The sequence below is a fragment of the Rissa tridactyla genome, chromosome 7, assembly GCF_028500815.1.
Source record: "Rissa tridactyla isolate bRisTri1 chromosome 7, bRisTri1.patW.cur.20221130, whole genome shotgun sequence".
NCBI lineage: Eukaryota > Metazoa > Chordata > Aves > Charadriiformes > Laridae > Rissa > Rissa tridactyla.
The window spans coordinates 36663020-36683488 of record NC_071472.1 but is presented as its reverse complement, the minus strand read 5'-3'; the positions used below and the strand labels follow the sequence as shown (position 1 = coordinate 36683488).

The 20469-nt window shown below is 35.6% G+C and overlaps 1 protein-coding gene across 4 annotated transcripts in view; it reads left to right on the top strand.

Annotated features, from left to right (window-relative positions):
- The window catches only part of GLS (glutaminase), a 68361-nt gene that overhangs the window by 25937 nt on the left and 21955 nt on the right, over positions 1–20469 (top strand). For 2 of the 4 annotated variants that reach the window (XR_008467872.1, XM_054210308.1), the window contains exons 8-14: positions 7015–7047; positions 7318–7376; positions 8680–8746; positions 9298–9348; positions 11801–11977; positions 13102–13233; positions 14998–15090. Coding sequence is in view for 3 of the 4 variants with exons in the window: in XM_054210308.1 (XP_054066283.1) it covers positions 7015–7047; positions 7318–7376; positions 8680–8746; positions 9298–9348; positions 11801–11977; positions 13102–13233; positions 14998–15090 (612 nt within the window). In the remaining variant the exon portion in view is untranslated. Of the gene's footprint in view, positions 1–7014; positions 7048–7317; positions 7377–8679; positions 8747–9297; positions 9349–11800; positions 11978–13101; positions 13234–14997; positions 15091–15454; positions 15509–15909; positions 19181–20469 lie in introns of those variants that run through there. The other 2 variants (XM_054210310.1, XM_054210309.1) reach the window with 2 other exon arrangements.

Sequence of the window (20469 nt, the reverse complement as noted above, 5' to 3'; positions counted from 1 at the left end):
GTCTGTGATCTTGCAACTTTTGGAAAGCTGTATTTTATTTTTGGTTAGAATAGCTATCTATATCTCGAAATTATAAATGGCATAAATTCCATGTAACGCTAATGTTTGCCAGGTACTTCACTTGTATTTTCTGCCTTTTTTTGGTAGCCACTGATAAAAACAACTTTTTTTTTTTTTTAAGGGTACCTGCTTAGAATTGTGGGGAACATGTCAGTCCCCTGGAGTTTTGAAGTAGAAAACTTAATGCTGTTACTTCAGAGGTCTAAAAATCTTGTTTACAGCTTTTGAATTGATTACGGTTCAAAGTCCATTAGCTATAGTGTGTTTCCTACCTCCTATTTCCAAATTGTTGATTTTAAAATTACTAGATCATGATTTTCTGTTATTTTATATTTAAAGAAGGTGTAAGAACTCCTGCTTAAAGACATTTATCTTTAATAGCTGTAGGTGAAAGAAAATGGCCTTAAGTATGACAGGTAAATTTATTCACATTTAATATTTTTTTTTAAAGGTTGACTGAGCATTGAAATTCACTTGGATAATAGTGAATTTTAAAATCTGACTTAACACATTTGTCTGAACTGTCAAAATGTTAGTCCTACTACAACATGCCCTACTGGTCATAAGGCAAAACACAAGCATGTGCCTCTTGCGGAAGGCACGTAGTTCTTGATAAATGGTGTACTTCTAAATAGATAACATGGATTTGTTTACTGCATGCAACTGTGATATTTGTTAGAAGTTTGGGGGATTGTTTTTGCTGGGTGTTTTTTTTATTTTATTTTTTTTGCTGTAATGTTCTTAATGAAAAAGTATTGCATTACACTGACGTTTTTGCATGTGGTAGCTGCACGTCTAATGGACTCGTATCATACTTATCACACTCCATTATTTATTTTCAGTGTGATTAAAATGTAGATTATTTTATGTACTGCTTCCACTAAGATACCATTTATCATTTGAATAACTAACCATACTAAACATATTCTGAAGAAAATTACATAGAGGGTCACAAGTAAAAAGTTACTTAGCAGTTGTATTTTTTGTGAAACAACTTCTTTACAATCTGGAATTTAACAATATTCCTACTAACTGTTCAGTGACTTAAGTAATTCACACTTATATTTGATCTAATCTATGACTTAGTTTCTCTGGAAAACATGACTTCATTAACCCATGTTTTGCCCTCAGTTCCTCTGTGTTCATTCTGTTTATTTAAGGTCTTACTTGCATATCTTGAAGACTGTGTATGGCTGCTGGAGTCCAAGACAATTAAGGGATTATTGAACATGGTTGAAGTCACCATGTATGACAGATTTATCTAATGATAACATGTTCATAGCTATGGAGAGACTGTTGCTGTATTTCAGTGTTAAGAATGCTTTTACCTCCTTTTATGTTCATTATTTTATCTCTTTCTGAGAAATTGATATACAAGTCTTTCAAAACGTACATAAATTGTACTGAATTTTGTAGTTATTAGAATACATGATCTTGCACACGACTGCACTTAGATTCTGACAGAAGTTATGATTACTTGTGGATAAGAGATGACGCTTGGAGTAATCTTTTTGTCAGAATATGTAATATGTTAACATTTTAGGGGAAAAAAAGAGTTCTTAGCATCACATACGTAGTCCTGACTGCCTGAAGAATTTGCTATACACACCTTGGAACAGAGCATAGACCTAAACTGTAATGTTATGTTTAGTCCTTGCTATTCATAATAATAATAAAGCATAAGTGCATGTGAAGTTGTACGTTTGTTTGGCTTAGTTAGGCATGACTTACCATCCTTTGACCAGCTTAAATGATTTTCCTACTGTCGTGTGCTTGGAACTACGATGTATTTACATTTTGGTGCCTTAACTCAGAGCTCTGTTCTAACTGTGCTTGCATTACACTCCACAGACTGTTCCAGCAATTTAAAGCATGCATCTACAATAAAAATGCTTTAGCAAAAGGACATCCTGGGGGCCAGTTCTAATGAAATAAAATTTAACTTTTTAAGAGGGAGCTTTTCCCTTGTTTGTAATTGTACAGCCATTTGCCTGTATTACTAGTTATATAAATTGCATAGTTATAACAATTTTCAAATAGTTGTTATCAAAAGAAAATTGTGGCAATTTCAGGAGCTTGTGGAAAAGTGATATTAGACAAAATGGTAAATTCTTCTATGTCTCCAAGGAAATACAGGTGCTTGAAAGAAGATTCAGTTCCTGTACAGTTTTAGTACAGGCTTGGTTCTCTGCAACCACGCAGCTTTCCGTACATCATATTGACTGGGAAAAGTTTCTGTTGCCTGTAGTATGGATAAATTTCAATGCCTTGATCTGTTGTTTTGCCTTAAACTCAATTCTCAAAGCATGTCAGCTCCAGGAATATCAGTGGTTGTGTTAGCAATTGCCCACTTCCATGTATCTTTCTTGCCTGGGGAGGGGAGTGTGTTAGAGGTGCAAATGAGATGAAGAGGAAGGGTCCAGAGTGAAATACGTAGAAGGCAGCAGATGGCTGTGGCAGGAATTGCCAGAGGACAAGGGTTTACTCTTAAATCATTTTTATTGTATGCCTCAGGATTGCATCTGTAGATAAAAGCTTTCCTAGTGTAACAGCAAAGGTCTGGGCAAATACAGTGTGTATAAATCCTGTAAGTGCTGACAGCCACGTGCACGACCTTACACAAACAGTGAGGATAGACTTGAACACCCAGTGGAGGGAGTTATTCCGTGCTAATGAATTAAGGTGGGAAGCATTTAGACGTGGTGGGGGGGCATAGCAATATTCCTAGTCCTTGCAAAGGAGTTGGTGTATGGGAAGATGAAAATGCTGATCTTGTTGACCCTGAAAAGACCTGATTCAATGAAAGCTTTTCTCTGTTGTACAAAACATAAAAACGCATACCCGATATACTTCAGAGCTTTCTAAATATTCTGATAAGGCATAAAATAAATGAGGCGGAGAGTGGTGGGAAAACCTGTCCAGCTGTGCCAAGGGTCTGTTTGCTGTCAGGAGGCAGTTAATTAGGAAACTTATATAGTTACGGTCTAATACTTGAGGGGTGGGAAAATGCATGGTTTATTGGGTTTATTTGACAATATAGTTACGATAAATATTACAGGTTTAGCTTAATTGCTGTATGCTGCCCATTCCAGTTATCCTTCCTGTTAGACTGATGTGTAAATGTACATATGTACCACTTTAAAACATGTGTTGTCGTTGTGATCTGCTCTGCCAGATACTTGTCTTTATTTTGGTGATGCTTCCCCTCTTCCCGGATGTATTCATTTTCCTGTAGTAACTAATGTAGTAGAATGTGTGTTCACGTCATTCAGCACTTGCTTTTTGTTATAACTCAAATATATTGGATGTTATTTGCATAGATTATGTAGTAGTGGTAGATGAAATGACATGTATTCAGTGGTAACGTGCAAATATTTCATAGCTGAAGGACACAAAAGTAATTCTTACGTTACTTGAAATAGTAATAATATTGGTCTTAGTAGGTCAAATACTGTCTGTGACAGTGTGCTCTCAAGTATTTCAGAGCTGAAAATGGCACGCTAAGCACTCAAGACACCAGTTCTCACAGAACAGGCCAAGATTAACAAATAAAATTTTTAAAGTGTGTAAGTACAGAAAACTAAAGACATTAACAGTTAATGTAAAATGCACAAATGTAAAAAATGTTTTTTTGCACTCTGACGTAGTGTTATGATTTCTTTTTTCTGGATGTCTTCATCACGGTATAGTGTTAGGTTGTAAATTTGGCTTAAAAAAAAAATCCAGAAATTATTTTTAAACAATCTTGTATTGTTAGAAGATTATAAACTTCTCATGATCCAGATGTTTGTATTGGCTTGGCTTAGATTCAAAATTGAAAAATTATTTTAACAAGAGACACATGGTAAGAGCTTATGTGGTCATATTGTATAAACACTGATGGTTGATCAATGAAAAGTGGCTAATATTAACTACTTTTCTTATAAATATTGTCTAACTTTGTTGTTGCAAGCTCTGGTAAGTATCCATGGGTCTCTTCTTTCCTATGTACATGTAGGCATGCAACCTATGCAACCGCTTATATTTTTTCTAGTAGAAATACAAATAATAAAAGTACCTTGTTTAAAAAAAAAAAAAAATCACCAAAACCTGACACACTCAAAAAGTTCAAATTTATGATTGACAGCCGTAGTGTCCATTGTGGTTTTAAGTGTTGAACAAAATTGTATTGAGTGGTCTGCTGCAAGTTTGAATCTTCTGCAAGTTTGAATTTTCTGCTTATCAAACTGCTTCAACCTTAACATTTTCAATTTCATTTTGTATTCATTTAGAAGTATTTTTTCATATGTATATACACACAAGCATGTATACAGTAAGTGTGTATATGAACATATATTCCAGTAAATGTACTGAGTGTTTGTGGATTTAGTGCATGGAACATTTCTTTTGATGTCCTAGACAGATGAATTGCATTTGAACTTAAATACAAGTGCTTTTTAAGAAATAATGTTGCAGTGCCCCCAAACTCCTAAGCTTATACAATCAAGCTAAAAATAAGAAGCACTTGTGCAAGAACAGAAGTTTTGTTGTCTCTTCTATTTGTTTAAATTATTACGGAAAAGTTGCTCAGTGTTCTTAATGTTAGGATTTTATATTTGCAATTGGGTTTTAATCACAGAATGTGTGTTGCCTCTGTGTCTCTTCAGCTTTTTAGGAGGAGCAGCAGCATACCTCTGTCAGCTGCTGAAAGAGGGAAACTAATATGTTGGGTTTTTTAGTCATCATCTTGTGTATGGAAGCAAAGTTTTCTGTTTTACTTACGTGTTATGTTAAATCCATACTGAGGTCTTGGTCATATGATTACTTAGGCAAATATTTTAGGTATATGAGCGCTCTAATTTCAGTAACGATGTTTCTGTGTTGTGATATAAAGTACCTCTACAAGTCTGTGGAACATCAAGGACTAAAAATGCATCGTCTGAGTTAGTATATGCAAGATTTCCTTCCTGAAATAAGAGATTAGATGTAAATTTTAAAAAGAAACCTTTTTTATAACAAGTTGATATGGAAAATTTTGCATTGAGTCTTTTTCCCATCAATTTTATATGCTGCTGGTAAAGCCAGGTTTTTGTTGAAGGGCTAGGAATTTTTTTCAACTGGGCAAAAAAAAAAAGTATTATGTATTTACATTTTTGCGGAAAGCATGATCCCTTTCTCCCTCTTTCTTTTTTTAACAAAAGAACTTGTTTCGATTTATTATACATGTCTAACCATACAATTATCAATGCAGCATCCCATAACTAATGCTGACCCACTTTCCCAGAAAAAGATGTTCATTGTGCATTTGAAAGGTTGAAAAGGTTTTTGTGGTTTAAATGTTGTTACATATTTTACAGCATTAGGATCTATGGAATATTTTGACAACTGCAACAGTTCAATGAAGTTGGTAATTTCTTCTTTTAATTATTTTTCATTGAACAGATTTGGAGTTAAATTTTTAAGATTTGTGTTCTGGTATATTATACAGGAACATTTTGATGAAATGTATCATGACTTTTTTTTTTTATCTTATTGCAAATTAGCTAGAGATTATTGCCTGTAAGAGTAAGGTTATTAGCCTTTAAGCATAACGTAACCACTGGCTCATAATTTTGACAAAGCAGTGTGGTGTTCCTTTCAGCTAGTGATCGTACGTGTATGACGGCGCATCCTCTTGTAGATGAGCTGATGCATGGGCTTCAAAGAGTATCTGCAACACCCTAATCCACCTACAGAGTGGGAAATGAGACTGGCTTTACACGTTTCATTAAGTAAAATACTGGTCGATCTAAAGCTTCAGTTTTTTTCCATTTCCTTCCCCATTCCCATGCTAAACACAGTGCAGGTAGTGTCTTGAATTGTTCGCGATATGTTAAACAGAGTTTTGTTGTCTAAATGGAGTATCTTTAATACTAAAATTATTTATAAAATCATCTTCTCCAGATGCATTGTTTCCATTTGAGTATGCGATGCCATTGTTTTTTAAACTTCCTCAAAAAATTCTACTTGGCTACTTCAAAAAAAAAATTAAAAACTCCCTCCAGTATACCATGCACTATTTTTTTTTTTTTTTTTTTACTCCCGCCCCTTTTTCAATGCCTTGCTATAGGAATTTGTGGAAGGTCGCCTGTCAGAGACCTGTAAAGAATTAATACATCTTTAACTGGAAGCTACTAAATTTGAGAATGTTCATAAATGGGGGGGAAGCCCCAAATTAACACCCCTCCTCCTCCCCAAAACAACAAACCAGCCAACCCTAAGAATTAAGTTTCACTAGCATCCTTATTAAGTTGGATTTAGATTTTTTTTCCTTACGTTGTTAGCACAATGATGTACTCTCTGATGTGAAATTCTGTTTTTCTAACTGTTTAATTTTAATAGGTAGGATATTAATCAGATATTAATCAAATCAGATATTTTTGATTAAGCGCAATTATTTTCATAGTAAGGGGTAACACTTTATTTTAAGTCTTCAGTCTAAATTCTTAGTATGGGCGCTAGCCATGGAAATATTTTTAACTTCAGTAGCCTGAACTTTCCTATGCTCAGCTCTGTCGGTAATATAAGAATGCCTTTGGGTTACTAATCTGTAAAAAAGTTAGTGTTTTCATTATAATTACCCTGATTGTAGTTACTTTTGTATTTTTTTGCTTTAACTACTACATTTACTTATGCTAAACACGTAAAGTTGAATAGAGAGCACTTAAAATAAAGCATACCTTTTTCAGTTTAAATTCATTTTCAACATACAGGTGTTTGATAAGACTCTTATAGGATTACTTAATTTAAATGATAATTAAAGATTTACTTACCTAACACGTTAATTTTTTCATTAATATACGAAATGATTGTAGTACCTTATTCTTAATTAGCCTCATAACTTAGTTATATGCATTAAAAAGCCTAATACTGTTAAGTGAACTAACGTCTTTCTTATGTTAACAATTTTTGTAAATTATTTTTTTTTTCTTGCAGCAAGGAGCAAATAACGCAGAAAAATTTGACTACGTAAGTTAATGTTACAACATTCCTTTTTTAACTAAATTCAGTGGTGAAAGTCTCAAGATAGTGAGGGAATTGCAAGTGAAACTTTAGTAATTTCAAATGTTTTGTCTTTTTATCTGTACTTGGTTGTTTAAACATTTAGTGATTTGGATTGCATTTGTAAAATTGTGTTACAAGATTTAGGGTAAGGCTGGATTGAAAGTTCATCAGGTATAACTTTAATGTCTGAAAATGTTAGCATGCTTTTCCCCCCTTCCTCTCTGTCTCTAACAGGTGATGCAATTCATGAATAAAATGGCTGGTAATGAGTATGTTGGATTCAGTAACGCTACGTAAGTAGTTTTTATTTACTTACTGAAGTTAGACGGAAACTGATAGTTGGCAGTTGCCACCTGATAGTTGGCATGTTGAGCTTATGGCAAAGTTCAGTTACTTACATTGAAACCATCATTTCATCCCTAATATTAGAGGCTGTCTTTGGCTTAAAATTTACCAGAACCAAAGTTGTGCACGTCTCTGACATCAGTGTGGCTATATCTCACCTAAAAGTGTTGGTTACCTCTTTGAAACTTCATTATTCTGTCTTAGTGCTCTGGTGGGGCTTTAGCAGTGAGAGCTGTAAGTGCAACTTATCTTCCTGGCATTCATATTAAAAATTAAACTCTGCATGTTGATGGCTGCATATCGAATGTTTAGAAAGCATACTTTATACAATTGGGACTCTTTATGCTTTTTTATTTTGCATATTTAATTTTTTTTCTAAAACAATTTCCCAAATCTTGAGAGCTCTTTGAGGCAGCACTGGGAAAATCATAAAGATTCCATATAGCAGGGTTGCTTCCAGGTTGGCACGCACGTGCAGAGGAGAGAAATGAGATAACTTGTGTTTCTCCTGAGCTTTGGTAATGTAAAAGCATTTACCATGGAAGGAAACAGACAGATGAGAATTACCTACCCTTGTGTACATACAGATTCCTCCATTAGGCTTCATCCTGAACTTAATCATCATGACAAACAGTGCAGCCATCAGTCTGGTTGCTCTTTGACCTGCAGCTTGATCATCAGATTCCTCCCTAGTTTGGTGGGTGTTGGCAGTGAATGACCCTTTTGCTACAGCTCCTTGGGGGATGTTTCGTTCCGCTATGGCCTCTTCAGAAACTCTTCTTCCACTTGACACTGGAATAGGCTGCCCAGGGAGGTGGTGGAGTCACCATCCCTGAATGTGTTTAAGAGTCGTTTAGGTGTGGTATTAGGGGATATGGTGTAGGGGAGAACTTTGTAGAGTGGGGTTGGTGGTTAGACTCAATGATCCCAAGGGTCTTTTCCAACCTAAATGATTCTATGATTCTAAGAGTAGGATCTTACGCTGCTTTGCCTGATCTCCAAGTCAGCTTCTGTATGTGTAGGCAACAAGTACTGTGTGTATTTGGGTGTCAAAGCTAATTCACTCCAGCTGGGTGTGCTGGGGTGAGCTTCTATGGACTTCTGTCCTATTAGTAGAATGTGCTTAGAAATAATGTATCCTTTACATGCAGTTTTATTGAATTACATTATGCAATTCAGAAGTTCAGCAGTTTTTTGAAAGTTTGACGTGTTGTCTTGTCTCACTTTTATTTTTTTTTTAATTATTTTAAGGTTCCAGTCTGAAAGAGAGAGTGGAGATAGAAACTTTGCAATCGGCTATTACTTGAAAGAAAAAAAGGTTGATCTCTCTTTTTATTGTATTTTGAAGACTGTGTGATGGTGTTTTTTTCATAGTCTGTGAAGATTTTTAATTTATTTCATGTACAGTATGGCTTAAACTGTTCTAATACTGTATATGTTTACATACTGTTACTCAAAAAGCTGTCATTTAAAGTGTGATACTTGTGTCATTCTAATAGAACACCTGTAATCTCTTTTCTGTATCGTAGCCATGATAAGGTGTTTTATTTGTTGTAAAACACATAATCTGTCCTGTACAGATGACTTTATAAAAATCCTAGATGCATTTTGCAGTTTACTGATTTAAAGATGTTGAAAGCTGTACTGAAAAGTATTTGAATACCTTGCTTATTGACCTTAGTGCGCTGTTATTGTTAAATGCCACATGACTTAATATTTCTACTTGTTACATGTAAATAAATAGTTTTAAATCTGCCTGATGCTAAATATGCTGACGAGAATATAGCTTAATTTATGTCTCTCTAAAAATGATATTAAAAAAAAAAAAATCGTAATTTTACTTGGATCCTTTTTTTTTTTTTCCCTTAGTGCTTTCCTGAAGGCACGGATATGGTTGCTATACTAGACTTCTATTTCCAGGTAACTGACTTGAAAATTGAGACTCATTATAGACTTAGAATTACTATTATAAGCAGTAGAAGCTGATCTGATCATAGATATGAAGGCTTTAATGGCTTATAGTTAAACTTGTCAGCTTCTGTTAAATTCTGTTTGGAAATGAATGATGTACGTTTGATGTATCCAGACTTGCTATTGTTAGGTGATGTGTCTTAGGTGTCTTTATTGCTAATGCAAATTAGCAATAGTCTTTAAAACACTAGTACTTAGAACCTTAAAATGTCTTGTATTACTTCAGTGAGTTTGACAAAATATTTCTGCTTCTTTGGGTTGCTGCTCTTTATTGTACTGTGAAGTGCTTTAAATTCAGTGTGTGACTAAAATAGTATATGCATGCTCTATTGTAAGCTCAAGGGTAGTGCTATAAATGAAATAATATGAATATCTCCTCCTTTTTGTTTAATTCAATGCTTATGAGTAAAACAAAGAATCTAGTCATATATATTCTCCCCTCCCCCATTTTTTTTCTTTTTTGTTTTCAGCAAGTTCCTTGCAACTGTCACAAAATGAGAACTTGGCAAGCGTGAGGTATTTCCTCAGTAAGGGCTTCCTAATGTTAAAACACTCACAACTCGTTCAGCTCTGCTGCATGTAGTTCTCAAGAGGCAGTTCAAGTTGAGTTACTCGATTCAGTCCATCTGGGATGGTTTAAAAAGAAATCCAGAGTTTAGTTCTCAAAATGAGTCTGGTTTTGATTCGTGAGACTTGCTTTTACTTATGCAAATCATAAACAAGATTTTTTTTAAATGCAAATTTTGTCTGAATTTTTGTATTGGGATTCGCCTGCTCTAATTTTTAAACTCAATGACTGTTTATGAAGCAAGGTGTATGTGACTAGCCTTAGCTGACCTCTTGTTGAGTTGAAACTAGGTAGAAGTTAATAGCCTACTCTGAACTTCTGTTATTACAGAACAAAACTGATAATATATTTGAATTTACTTTTTAAACATGCTTTTTAAATGTTTCCTATCCTGATACGCTTCTGACTGCGAAGCTATTCATAAGTTAAGAAATGACAAGCCTGACTCTTCTGATGTATTTTAATTTGGCCCCGTTTTCATGCATTTTGATCTCTAATTTCATGACTGCTTGTCATTCTCCTCCCCCAATCCCCCTTGCAAAATCCCCTTTTCACTCCATACTCAGCAAAAGGGGAGCTCATACCCGAGCGGCAGTTCTGTTTTCTTTTCCTCTCACTGTACAACCCTTACTTCCCAACGCTCCGCTCAGATTCTACTCAGAAGGCTAGTTAGTTCTTTTTGTTGGGTTTTCTGTAATGCTCCGTCCTCCTTTGTGTAACCGGGAACTTCCTGAGCAGGGCTAAACTTATTTTCCTATTGTCTCTGTAAAGTGAGGATGGATTATTCTCATTTTAGAGAACTGAGGTACAAAATGCAGGTGCTTAAACTGAGAACCTAGAAACACTTTTTTCAAAGTAGGTGGTCTTATGTAATACTTCATATGTTTAAAACACAGTTGCCATTTTAGATGCGTCTCTGACAATCTCTTGATTTGCAACTCCAGTTGATTGGACTAGGATGTATTGAGTTTGGCACCCGGAAAATAAGAATTCCAGGTAGTAACTGCTCATGCAAACTTGGCTTAGGTAACTTCATGAAGTATCATGTAATGACTGTTTGGCAAAAAGCAAGAATACAAGCACTAGTCTGTTTACTTTTCAGAGTAGCATTTCAGGTTGAAACCAGCTTATCTTTTGGTTTCTGCAGAAATGAGGCAGCATCAGGTGATGGCATCACATCACATTTCCTGATGTGTCACCAAAGTATGTATAGTCTGTACTGAAGCAGGGATCCTGGGAGAAACTATCGTGTGGTCGTATCATTAATATATCAAAAAGCATATACGAGAGAAGGGTGAAATAAGGCTGCATCAGCAGGAAGTGCTGGCATTAAGACTTGCATGTGCTAGAGTTTGCAGCTTTAAAATGTGCTTTGAGTAGATACGTGTGGTCTTCTAAAGCTTAAAAAATCCCCACACAAAACATACTCAAATTGGAAAAAAAAACAAAACCAAAAACAAAACCAAACCCAAAACAGTCATTCTGTGGCTTTGCCATTTGAGCAGATGCAAAATACTGAGATTGGTTTCCAGACCTCTTCCTCTCAAAGGAACATAAGGGGGGTGGGGGGAGGAATCAAGTGAAGACACTGACCCACGTAAAATACTATCCCAAACTATTCAGAGGGCTTACAAACACTGTTGCTGGGATTTTTATAGTAGAAAGATTGAGACCATATTAGTTGATGCTACTAGCATCACCTGTAACAAATGTTATGCTACAAGTTATTTTATGAAATGTTATTTCTATAGAGACAGATTGTTGATCCTGCTGTAGTTGGCTCTATTGTGCTAGAAGTATCTGTTCTTATAATCTCAATTTCTTTCTCATAAGCTTTGCTCGATAGAAGTAACATGTGAGTCAGCAAGTGTGATGGCAGCAACTCTGGCTAATGGCGGCTTTTGCCCGATCACTGGTGAGAGAGTACTGAGTCCTGAAGCAGTCCGGAATACCTTGAGTTTAATGCATTCCTGTGGCATGTATGACTTCTCAGGGCAGTTTGCCTTCCATGTAAGTAGTTTTCAGATATTTATTAGAGCTGACCAGGCAGATTAATCTGTGCTGTTGTTTTCCATGTTCCAGGGCTGGCTTGCTTCTGGGATAGGGGAGGGGGTGTAACCTGAATTGTTTAGAAATTGAAAATCTCACCTAGAATTCATGGCACGACTAGGAGACCTTCCCTTACAGCACTTACTGTTCTCTGCCACTTCCCGCTTGAGAATCCTTTTCATGTTGAAACATGAATACTGTCCTTCAAGAGAGGCTGTTCATGAGAGAAACAGGTTACAGATGTAACTGGAGACAGCATAACTGAAGAAATCCTGTTATATGGGAGTAAAGGATGGCAGAACGCCTTTGCAGACAGTTGCTTTTTCATCATTGGCTCAGGCTGTTTCATGAATTGTTCTCATGTGCTGTAAAAGTGGCTGTCACACGCAGCATACGTACCGTGCTTCTATTTTCCCGCAGTTACGTTTCTTATATGTAAGTATTTCAAGACATACTGCATCTTTTTTGTCTTCAGCATTTTGTTTTGAGTGTTTTTAGTTTTTCCTTATTGCATACGTGTAAAACTGATTGTGATACTTTGCGTGACCTAAAAGATACTGCTTACTGAGCTATGGGGATATGTGACATGTTAATTCCTATTGGAAAAAAGGAATACCTCTATCCAGATTGTAAATAAGTAGGTTATTGTTTGGCTTTATGGGCAGACTCTTCTGTTTTCTTGGTTTTTTGTTTTTTACCTTTTCCAGTAAGGTTTTTTTAATGTGTACAGCTTTGTACTACGCCCTTGTTGCAAACTGTTCATGACAGATACAATTGTGTACTACTGCTTACTCATACTTGATTTTTTTATAATAGATTTGTATTATCTTTTTCACTCTATTACTGACTCTCTGTGTTGCTGAGAGCAAATAAGTTGACAGTTGCATACCTCGGATTGCCACAAACTGTGATTCTGGTTATTGTCTATCTAAAAGAGATAAGTAATAATGCTTTCACAGCTTAAAGTACTTTCCAAAGCTATATTTTATAAAAGCTGCGTAATAATCTTAAGTAAAATGCTAGCGCATTGTGTTACAATAGTGAATAATATTTGCAGAGGACATAATTCTCTGATTATTTTATAGGTTGGTCTTCCTGCAAAATCTGGAGTTGCTGGTGGGATTCTTCTGGTTGTTCCTAATGTCATGGGCTTGATGTGCTGGTCACCTCCTTTGGACAAGATGGGCAACAGTGTTAAAGGAATTCACTTTTGTCATGTAAGCAGCACTGCCTTTAGTGTCTTGTCTTGTTTTTTTTTTTTCTTTTTTCTTTTTTTTTCTTTTGCAGTTGATGTTTACTAAGCTTCAGTTAGCATAGCTGAGATCTAACTGAATTAAATAGTGATTAATTGCTCTTCCATACATAGCAAGATTATCTGATCCAAGGGTGAATGGCCAATAAGAGATGTTTGCATTTTAGTAATAATTAACACTGTAATTCAGTGAGGATTTAGAAAACACAATGCCAAAAACACTGGAGAAATTTATCGTGGAAAAGCTTTGAAAAGGAACACTTCATGAAGTAACAAAGGAGCTGGTCTTTCTGTATGCTGCATTAGAAGCTGTAGAGCTTTATTTATAGACTACTTGTTCTTCTCCAGTCATAAAAGAAACAATTTTCAAAACACTGGAAATGCAATTCTTTTTTCATTACAATAAAAGAAAAAAAGATTCCATGAAATATCCTGATATTTTTTTTTTAAACAGATTTTTGTGAATAATCTGACATAAAAAGGTCTTTATATGTCAGACACTGTTGTTGGGGCAAGCTCTTCCTAGCTTTGTCTGTCTTGCTTCTGAAAGGGCTGTGGACAGTCTGTTGATAGCAGCATTAGAAGCAGGAGAGATTGTGTAGAGTACATTGCAATGATTAATAAAGATGCTTTGTGGGAGAGGAGAATGTTTAAAAAAAAAAAAAAAGGTAATTAGAAATGGGGGGAAAAAAAGAGTCTCAAAAAGGAGAATAGCAGGCTATCTAGAGCCCCATTGGAAATGTAAGATTATTGTTAATGCATTGGAAGTTGAAGGCATAACCAGGCTTTTTCTTGTTGGGTTTTTTGTTTGTGTTTTTGTTTTGTTGGTCGTGGGTTTTTTTGTGTGTGGTGGTTTTTTTTTTTTAAAGTAGTGATAACAGTTAAGCTGTAGCGATACTAGTTTGGATGAACTTCAGTTTCTGGGGTGAAGACTTGTATGACTAGTCTTCACTTAGCTTATTGATAACAGCGTGGGTTTTACAGTGTGCAAGGGCTTAGTTCATGTGGATGAGCAGCAGTTAAAACCTCTCATACTTCTATTTATCTAACATCCGTACAGCTGTAAAGTAAGAGTACTAAGAAACTATTAATTGTAGTTTAGGTGTTTTAAGATATTTCATATGAAATAGTCTTGTACTTGATAATTTAAATAAAATCATAGAACAGTAGGTAGGTGAAGGATTTACTGCATTTATTCTGTGTTGTAATGAGACCTAAAAACTGGTAGATCATCATGGCATGCAAGTAATATGAGGTAATAGTCACTCTTAAAAATACAATGGCATAGCAAAGTTCTGTAACTATAACATTTCATATTGTAATTCAAAGTGAATTAAAATAAATTATGTCACACCTTTTCTTGTTTTATTCTTTTGATTGAATTTAAAAGTTTTTATTTACTAGACCGGCCCAGACTATTCTTTCTGTTCCTGAAGTGTTTAATAGAGCTGGAGTAGAAATACATTACAAGAGATATTTTGCAAATTGCTACCTGTTTTGTACTACTTCAAAAAGGAGTTTAAAGATATTATTAGAATTTAATCACATCATTGTGTTATGTTCCAAAGGCCTTACCGACATTGGCACTAAATTATTAAGTATGCTTCTCTGATGACTGGCTTAAGTTACTAGGGTACGATGTAAAACATAAGCGGTAGTATTATTACAGTCTCATACGCATTTGACTCTCATATACAAATAATAATGCGTGTTCTCTAAATATTTGCAGGATCTGGTTTCTTTGTGCAATTTCCATAACTACGATAATTTGAGACACTTTGCAAAAAAGCTTGATCCTCGCAGAGAAGGTGGTGATCAGCGGGTAAGTTAATATGTGTGTTTAGTGAGTATTGCTTGTAGTCATCAAGTTCTTCTCTAAATGCAAAACTGCTCAATGACATGTATTGCATCAAAGCTTTCAAATAAACTTGTTAGCTTACGTTATTAGTGGACACTTACCTGGGTGGATCACACTATCACAGGGTTTTGTATAGTCGAATTTCATATTGTAGCTCCATTTCATGCAGTTCATCTCCCTTGCTAGAGTAAATATATGGTATTTGATGAAAGTTGCAAGGAGTTTTACTGTTCTGGTTGCCTTTAATAAAGATTTGACCAGCTGGTGGGCTCAGCCTCTCTGTTCTGTGCTACAATGCATGAGACGTACGTTGAGCATTTTTTCACAGTGCTATCTCTGAGACCACACGACTTGCTGTGAGTTGCCCAGGCAGTGAATTCAGGTATTATATTGCCGTAGACAAGTGCCTGTTACTAAGGAAGCGGTATAAGCAATCTCTGGGAATGAACTGAATCCACTCCAGCTACATGTACGCAAGATAAAAGGGTGCTTGAGATAAGCAAAACCTCTTTGCTTTTATTAAGATTAATGTTTTAACTAAGGCATGAAGATTTCAATAGGAGAAGATACAGTAAAATGATTTTTAAAGTGCTTCTATTTGCATGTATTTGCATCTGAAAAATACCCAATTTGGAATTTGAATTTTTTATAACTGGAAAAGCCAAAATAACAGTTTATGTGAGGAAGTGAAAAACTTGAGTCTGTTAGGATTGACTGCAAGTATAGATATTTTTTTTTTCTTCAAATACACTAATAAATAATGTATGTTGCTTGAACAACTAGCATTCCTTTGGACCAATGGACTATGAGAATCTCCAGCAAGAACTTGCTTTAAAAGAAACAGTATGGAAAAAAGTGTCACCTGAATCAAACGAGGACATCTCCAGAACCGTAGTGTATAGAATGGAAGGTCGGGGAGAGCAAAACTAAATGAATGGGTTCTAGCTTCATTAAATTCTTCATTTTACAAACCCTCAAGCATCTCTAGATTTAACTTTGATTTGAATATTGTTTGCCTGGTGTTTCATTTATATATACGTTTTGTGTAAATTCTGTATGCTATACCAAAAAGACTGTCACAAAGTTCAAGGGGGAGGGGAAAGCAAACAACAAAACCCCAAGCTGTTAACTGACTTCTATAGTTACTTAAAACACGTTTACTTCAAAAAAAGAAAAAGGTAAATCTGAATGTTTTCAAAGATATACCACTTTTGTGTATATCTGTTTGTTTTTGTTTTATCTGAGAATTTTAAGTAAATTAACTTGAGAGCTAAGCAAGAACTTAGATGTGTCGTCTGATCAGGGTCAGCATGTAAAGACAGAAGAATTTTAACTAAAATATGAAGTAAAATGGTGTGAGCAAAATACGGCAAATTCATCAATTTTTAAATAATTCTGTACTAGGTGGAGATAGGTTCTGAGTCATGTTATTACTGTATCCTCTCTTTTTTTTAATATAAGCTTTCAAATTGCTTCAAACAGAAATGGATCCTTTGGATATGCCATGCTAGTGAAGATTAGATATATTTTTTTCATCAGGCCTTTAATAATTATTCATGCTAACATTTAAATAAAAAGACCAAAAATGGCTGGGGAGGAGAGGGAGAAGGAGGGGGATGGGGGAGGCGGGGGGAGAACCTGCCTTGTCTGCAAGTTAACTAATTCAGCAGACAGATTTCTTACCAAACTATTTGGAGTGTCTTGCTAGCTGCTCGTAGTGCCAGCTGGTAGTTATGACTCAGAAGTCTGCCTTACGAATCATGCTGGCCCTCCACCCTCCAGAGGAATCTGAGCAATCTTGAGTTTAGAGAGGGAACCAACCAAGTAGGAAGCAGAAAATACATTCAGGGTAAAGGAGGTAGGTAGATACTGTTAAAACCATTTACAATTAACTTATTTTTCAACGGCTAATGTGTGTGCGTGTTCATATATAAGACCAGAGGTTTCATTTACTTACACATTTTTTGAAGTTTTTTTAAAAAGTTGTCATTAATTGCTACTTATTTTGAAATGATAGTGAGATCGCACCTCTGTCAGCTTGCTAAGAAACAGGATTTGCATTCTTCTGCAGGCAACCGCATGTGTTCATCTGCATAATTTGATAATTTTGAGTGTCTTGAGTAGAGTGCATCTTGAAGTGGTTTATGTAAGCTTCCAATAGGCTCAGTAGGCAACGCTGGGCAGAGGGCAGGCTTGTTAAATTCTCGATACTTGCAGATTAGATTCTTAATGATGCTAAAAATCTTAGAAAATTATTCTATTTTTATAAAGTTTTCCCCTTTAAAAGCTTGTAGATAAATTTGATATATCCCACCCCTGGTACACATCATGCAGAGACATGTTTATAAAACTGTTGAAAACTTGTCCAAGTAATGATAAATGGTAATAGCTGGGTGAGTATTTTAAGAGACAATGACAGATAATTCCTTAGTAACACCCCTACCCCTTTTCCCTGCCCCCTCCCCCAATGCCTCTCCTCTTAGTTTATCTCAAACTCCAAAATGCATTCGTATGTGAGTTTTGCATGAGCGGAGAGTTAGGTTTTTTCCTGCCCCTTTGTGTCCCATCGGGATGTTTGTTAGTTAAGGAAGATGCATAAAGCAAAGCTGATGTTCTCTGAGTAAGCAAGCTGTTCTTAATTACTCTGTTTAGGTATTGTTAGTTTTGCATAAACATTTGAAATAAGCTCTGACTAAACCGTGAATAATCTTCATCTCGCAGTGTATTGTAAAAGGATGGGCTTCCTGTCTTTGAAGCCTAGGATTAAAATGTTTAAGCAAAACAATACAGAACATCAGTTTTCAGTGAATTTGAAGTCCGACTGGGATGAAGAGGTAAATCTGTGGTGCAGATGGCAGTAATGAGTGTCAGTCATAAATTGCTGAATAATGGCAGTTTTATAATCTTATCACTGATGATAAGGTTAGGTTTGTCAGTGCTTACCTTTGAAAGTAAAGTAAAATAAATAAAGGCAAAATCTTGAATTATAAAACCATCTCACCCGTTTGAGGATTTTACAGTAAACTAGTAGTTACAGAGACATAACAAGTTTTCAAATCCTGCAAAACTACATGTCTTTACGTGAAATACCCTCGATTGCAAGAGGGGACATAATGTGCCTGTGCTGCTAATGAAAAGTACTTACAGTGATGCCATGTTGTTGATTTAATTAAAAAAGGAAAATATATGATGCAGGATTTGCTTGATCTAATTCTACACACATTTTCTGATTTTTTTTTTTTTAGTACCATTTGAAGCTAATTCGAAAAACGTGGTTGACGATGGAAAATTGTTCCATCTGTGTTTCAGCTAGAAAATAAAAAGCTTTATGGTGCTTATGTTTGTCAATTACATACAAAACTTACGGTAGAGGCAAGTCCTGCATGGGAAAATGTAAAATTAAGGAAAGTACTAGATCGTTAATACGCCTAATAAGAATATTTAGGGTACAGCTTACACAGTCCTTACTTTAGATAGATATATTACAGTTCTGTAATATATGCTTTTGAAGCCTGTCTCAGAATTTAAGCCAGCCTCTAGTTAGGAGGGGCCAGGAGGAGGTTCCTTTGGAAAAATTATTTTGTAACTCGCCTACGCTCAACATTTTCTTGTTCTGGCCTGCCGTGCCTGCCGATGGCTCTTGCTGAGGGCAGGGTACCCAGGCGGCGGGGACCATAGATCTGCCAGGAGGACTCACCCTTGCCTGCGTTGTGTTCGGTGAGCGGGTCTGAACGAACGCGTGGATAGAGGCTAGGCATTGGATGTTTCAAGTCTGCAACGGTTTTAGTGTTCACCTGTGCTACAGTAATAGCAATTCTTGATATTCAAGCATTTTAGCTGTTTGTTTGTTTTTCTTTGTCAGCATCATTAACATTTCATTAGAAATGTAAATGCTTTTTTAAATTTTATTTTAGCATTTGTGTTGTACTTTTTGGCTCAGTTGTTAAGTTACCTGTCTCGTGTTCCATTTCTCATTTGCATTGTATGTTATTTATGTATCTTGATTTCCAGCATGCTTATTTTTGTATTGTTTAATAAATTTATTTTAAGCTGATTTTTATTGTATTTTTTTTCTCTCAATGGAGAACAGATTTGTTTCAAATATATTTTTGAGACTAAAGTGAGATAGCGAGCACTCAGTTCTAAAAAAGATAAATTTCTGAAACAGTAGGTGGAATGAGCAGATTCAGTTAAACCAGTCTTTGAAAGCCTTCCTAAGATTTCTTAAACATTTTGTACAATAATCTAATTATTTTTCTCTTTGAACTGTTATCTTAGAAAGTTGAAAGCAAAAATCAAAGTAGCAAAACTTTCTCACAGTGACTTTTCTAATAAAAAATGTCATGGCGCAGTAGGTTATTAACGTCACTGTGTACTTGTGTGGTTTTGAAGATACTAATTCAGTCACTTGGGAAATATGTGGTTAATGCTAGCAGTGCCAGGGTAGTAACTGTTGGTCCTGAGCATTATGAAGTGGAAAATACAGCTTGTAATAAATTTTGCCCAGCAAGGAAGGCGGTCCAAACCCCACATCTGTGTATTAGCAGCAGTGGGGTCTGAACAACAGTTAGTTGAATCTGGGTTCCTGGCAAAGCACTTGCCCTTTGTCACAGGCTTACTTTTTTCCCCCCTGAAAATTTATTTGAGATACTAAATAGTAGATGTATTTGTAATGTGATGATTCTGAGACAAGACTTTGTCACTAGAGACATACCCATACAGCGGATGGCTGTAATTATGCATTTAGCTTTTCTGTAGGTTGATTTATAAACTGCAGTTACTTGTACTATGTTTTTAAAATTATCTGTATGTTCATTATGCGTATCACGTATCAAAAGAATTTATTCTCTAAAAGCCATAAAGATGAGGAAAGGTAGAAGAGGAGTAGATACAAAGAGAGAACCATGGGCGATTTACTGTAGCATCACTTTGGCTCTTTTATTTTGGTTTTCATTTTGCATTTATGTCAGAAGACCAGTGGGGGTGGGTAGATGAACGAAAAGGCAATGGAGTCAGAAGCGGGTCGGGGGGAGGCGGGGGGCGGGGGATAGAGTATGGTGTTTTTTCATTGTTCTTATTTCTCTTGGTCTTGATTCATACATGTCATTGATGCACAGTAGTTAGCTATGAGCAAAGTAGTTAATTAGAAGCTTCATGATTTATATATAATGTTTTAGTATCCTGATCACTGTAGAGTTTTACTGTTTCTTGGTTTTTTGTGTTTGTTTTTTTTTTTTTCTTCCTTAAGCTTTGTTTCAATATTTCTGTAGTTTTCTGGTGGGAGTACAGAAGCAGTTATTCCAGTGAAAGAAGAATAGACTTTTTTCAGCTGAGTTCTTACTG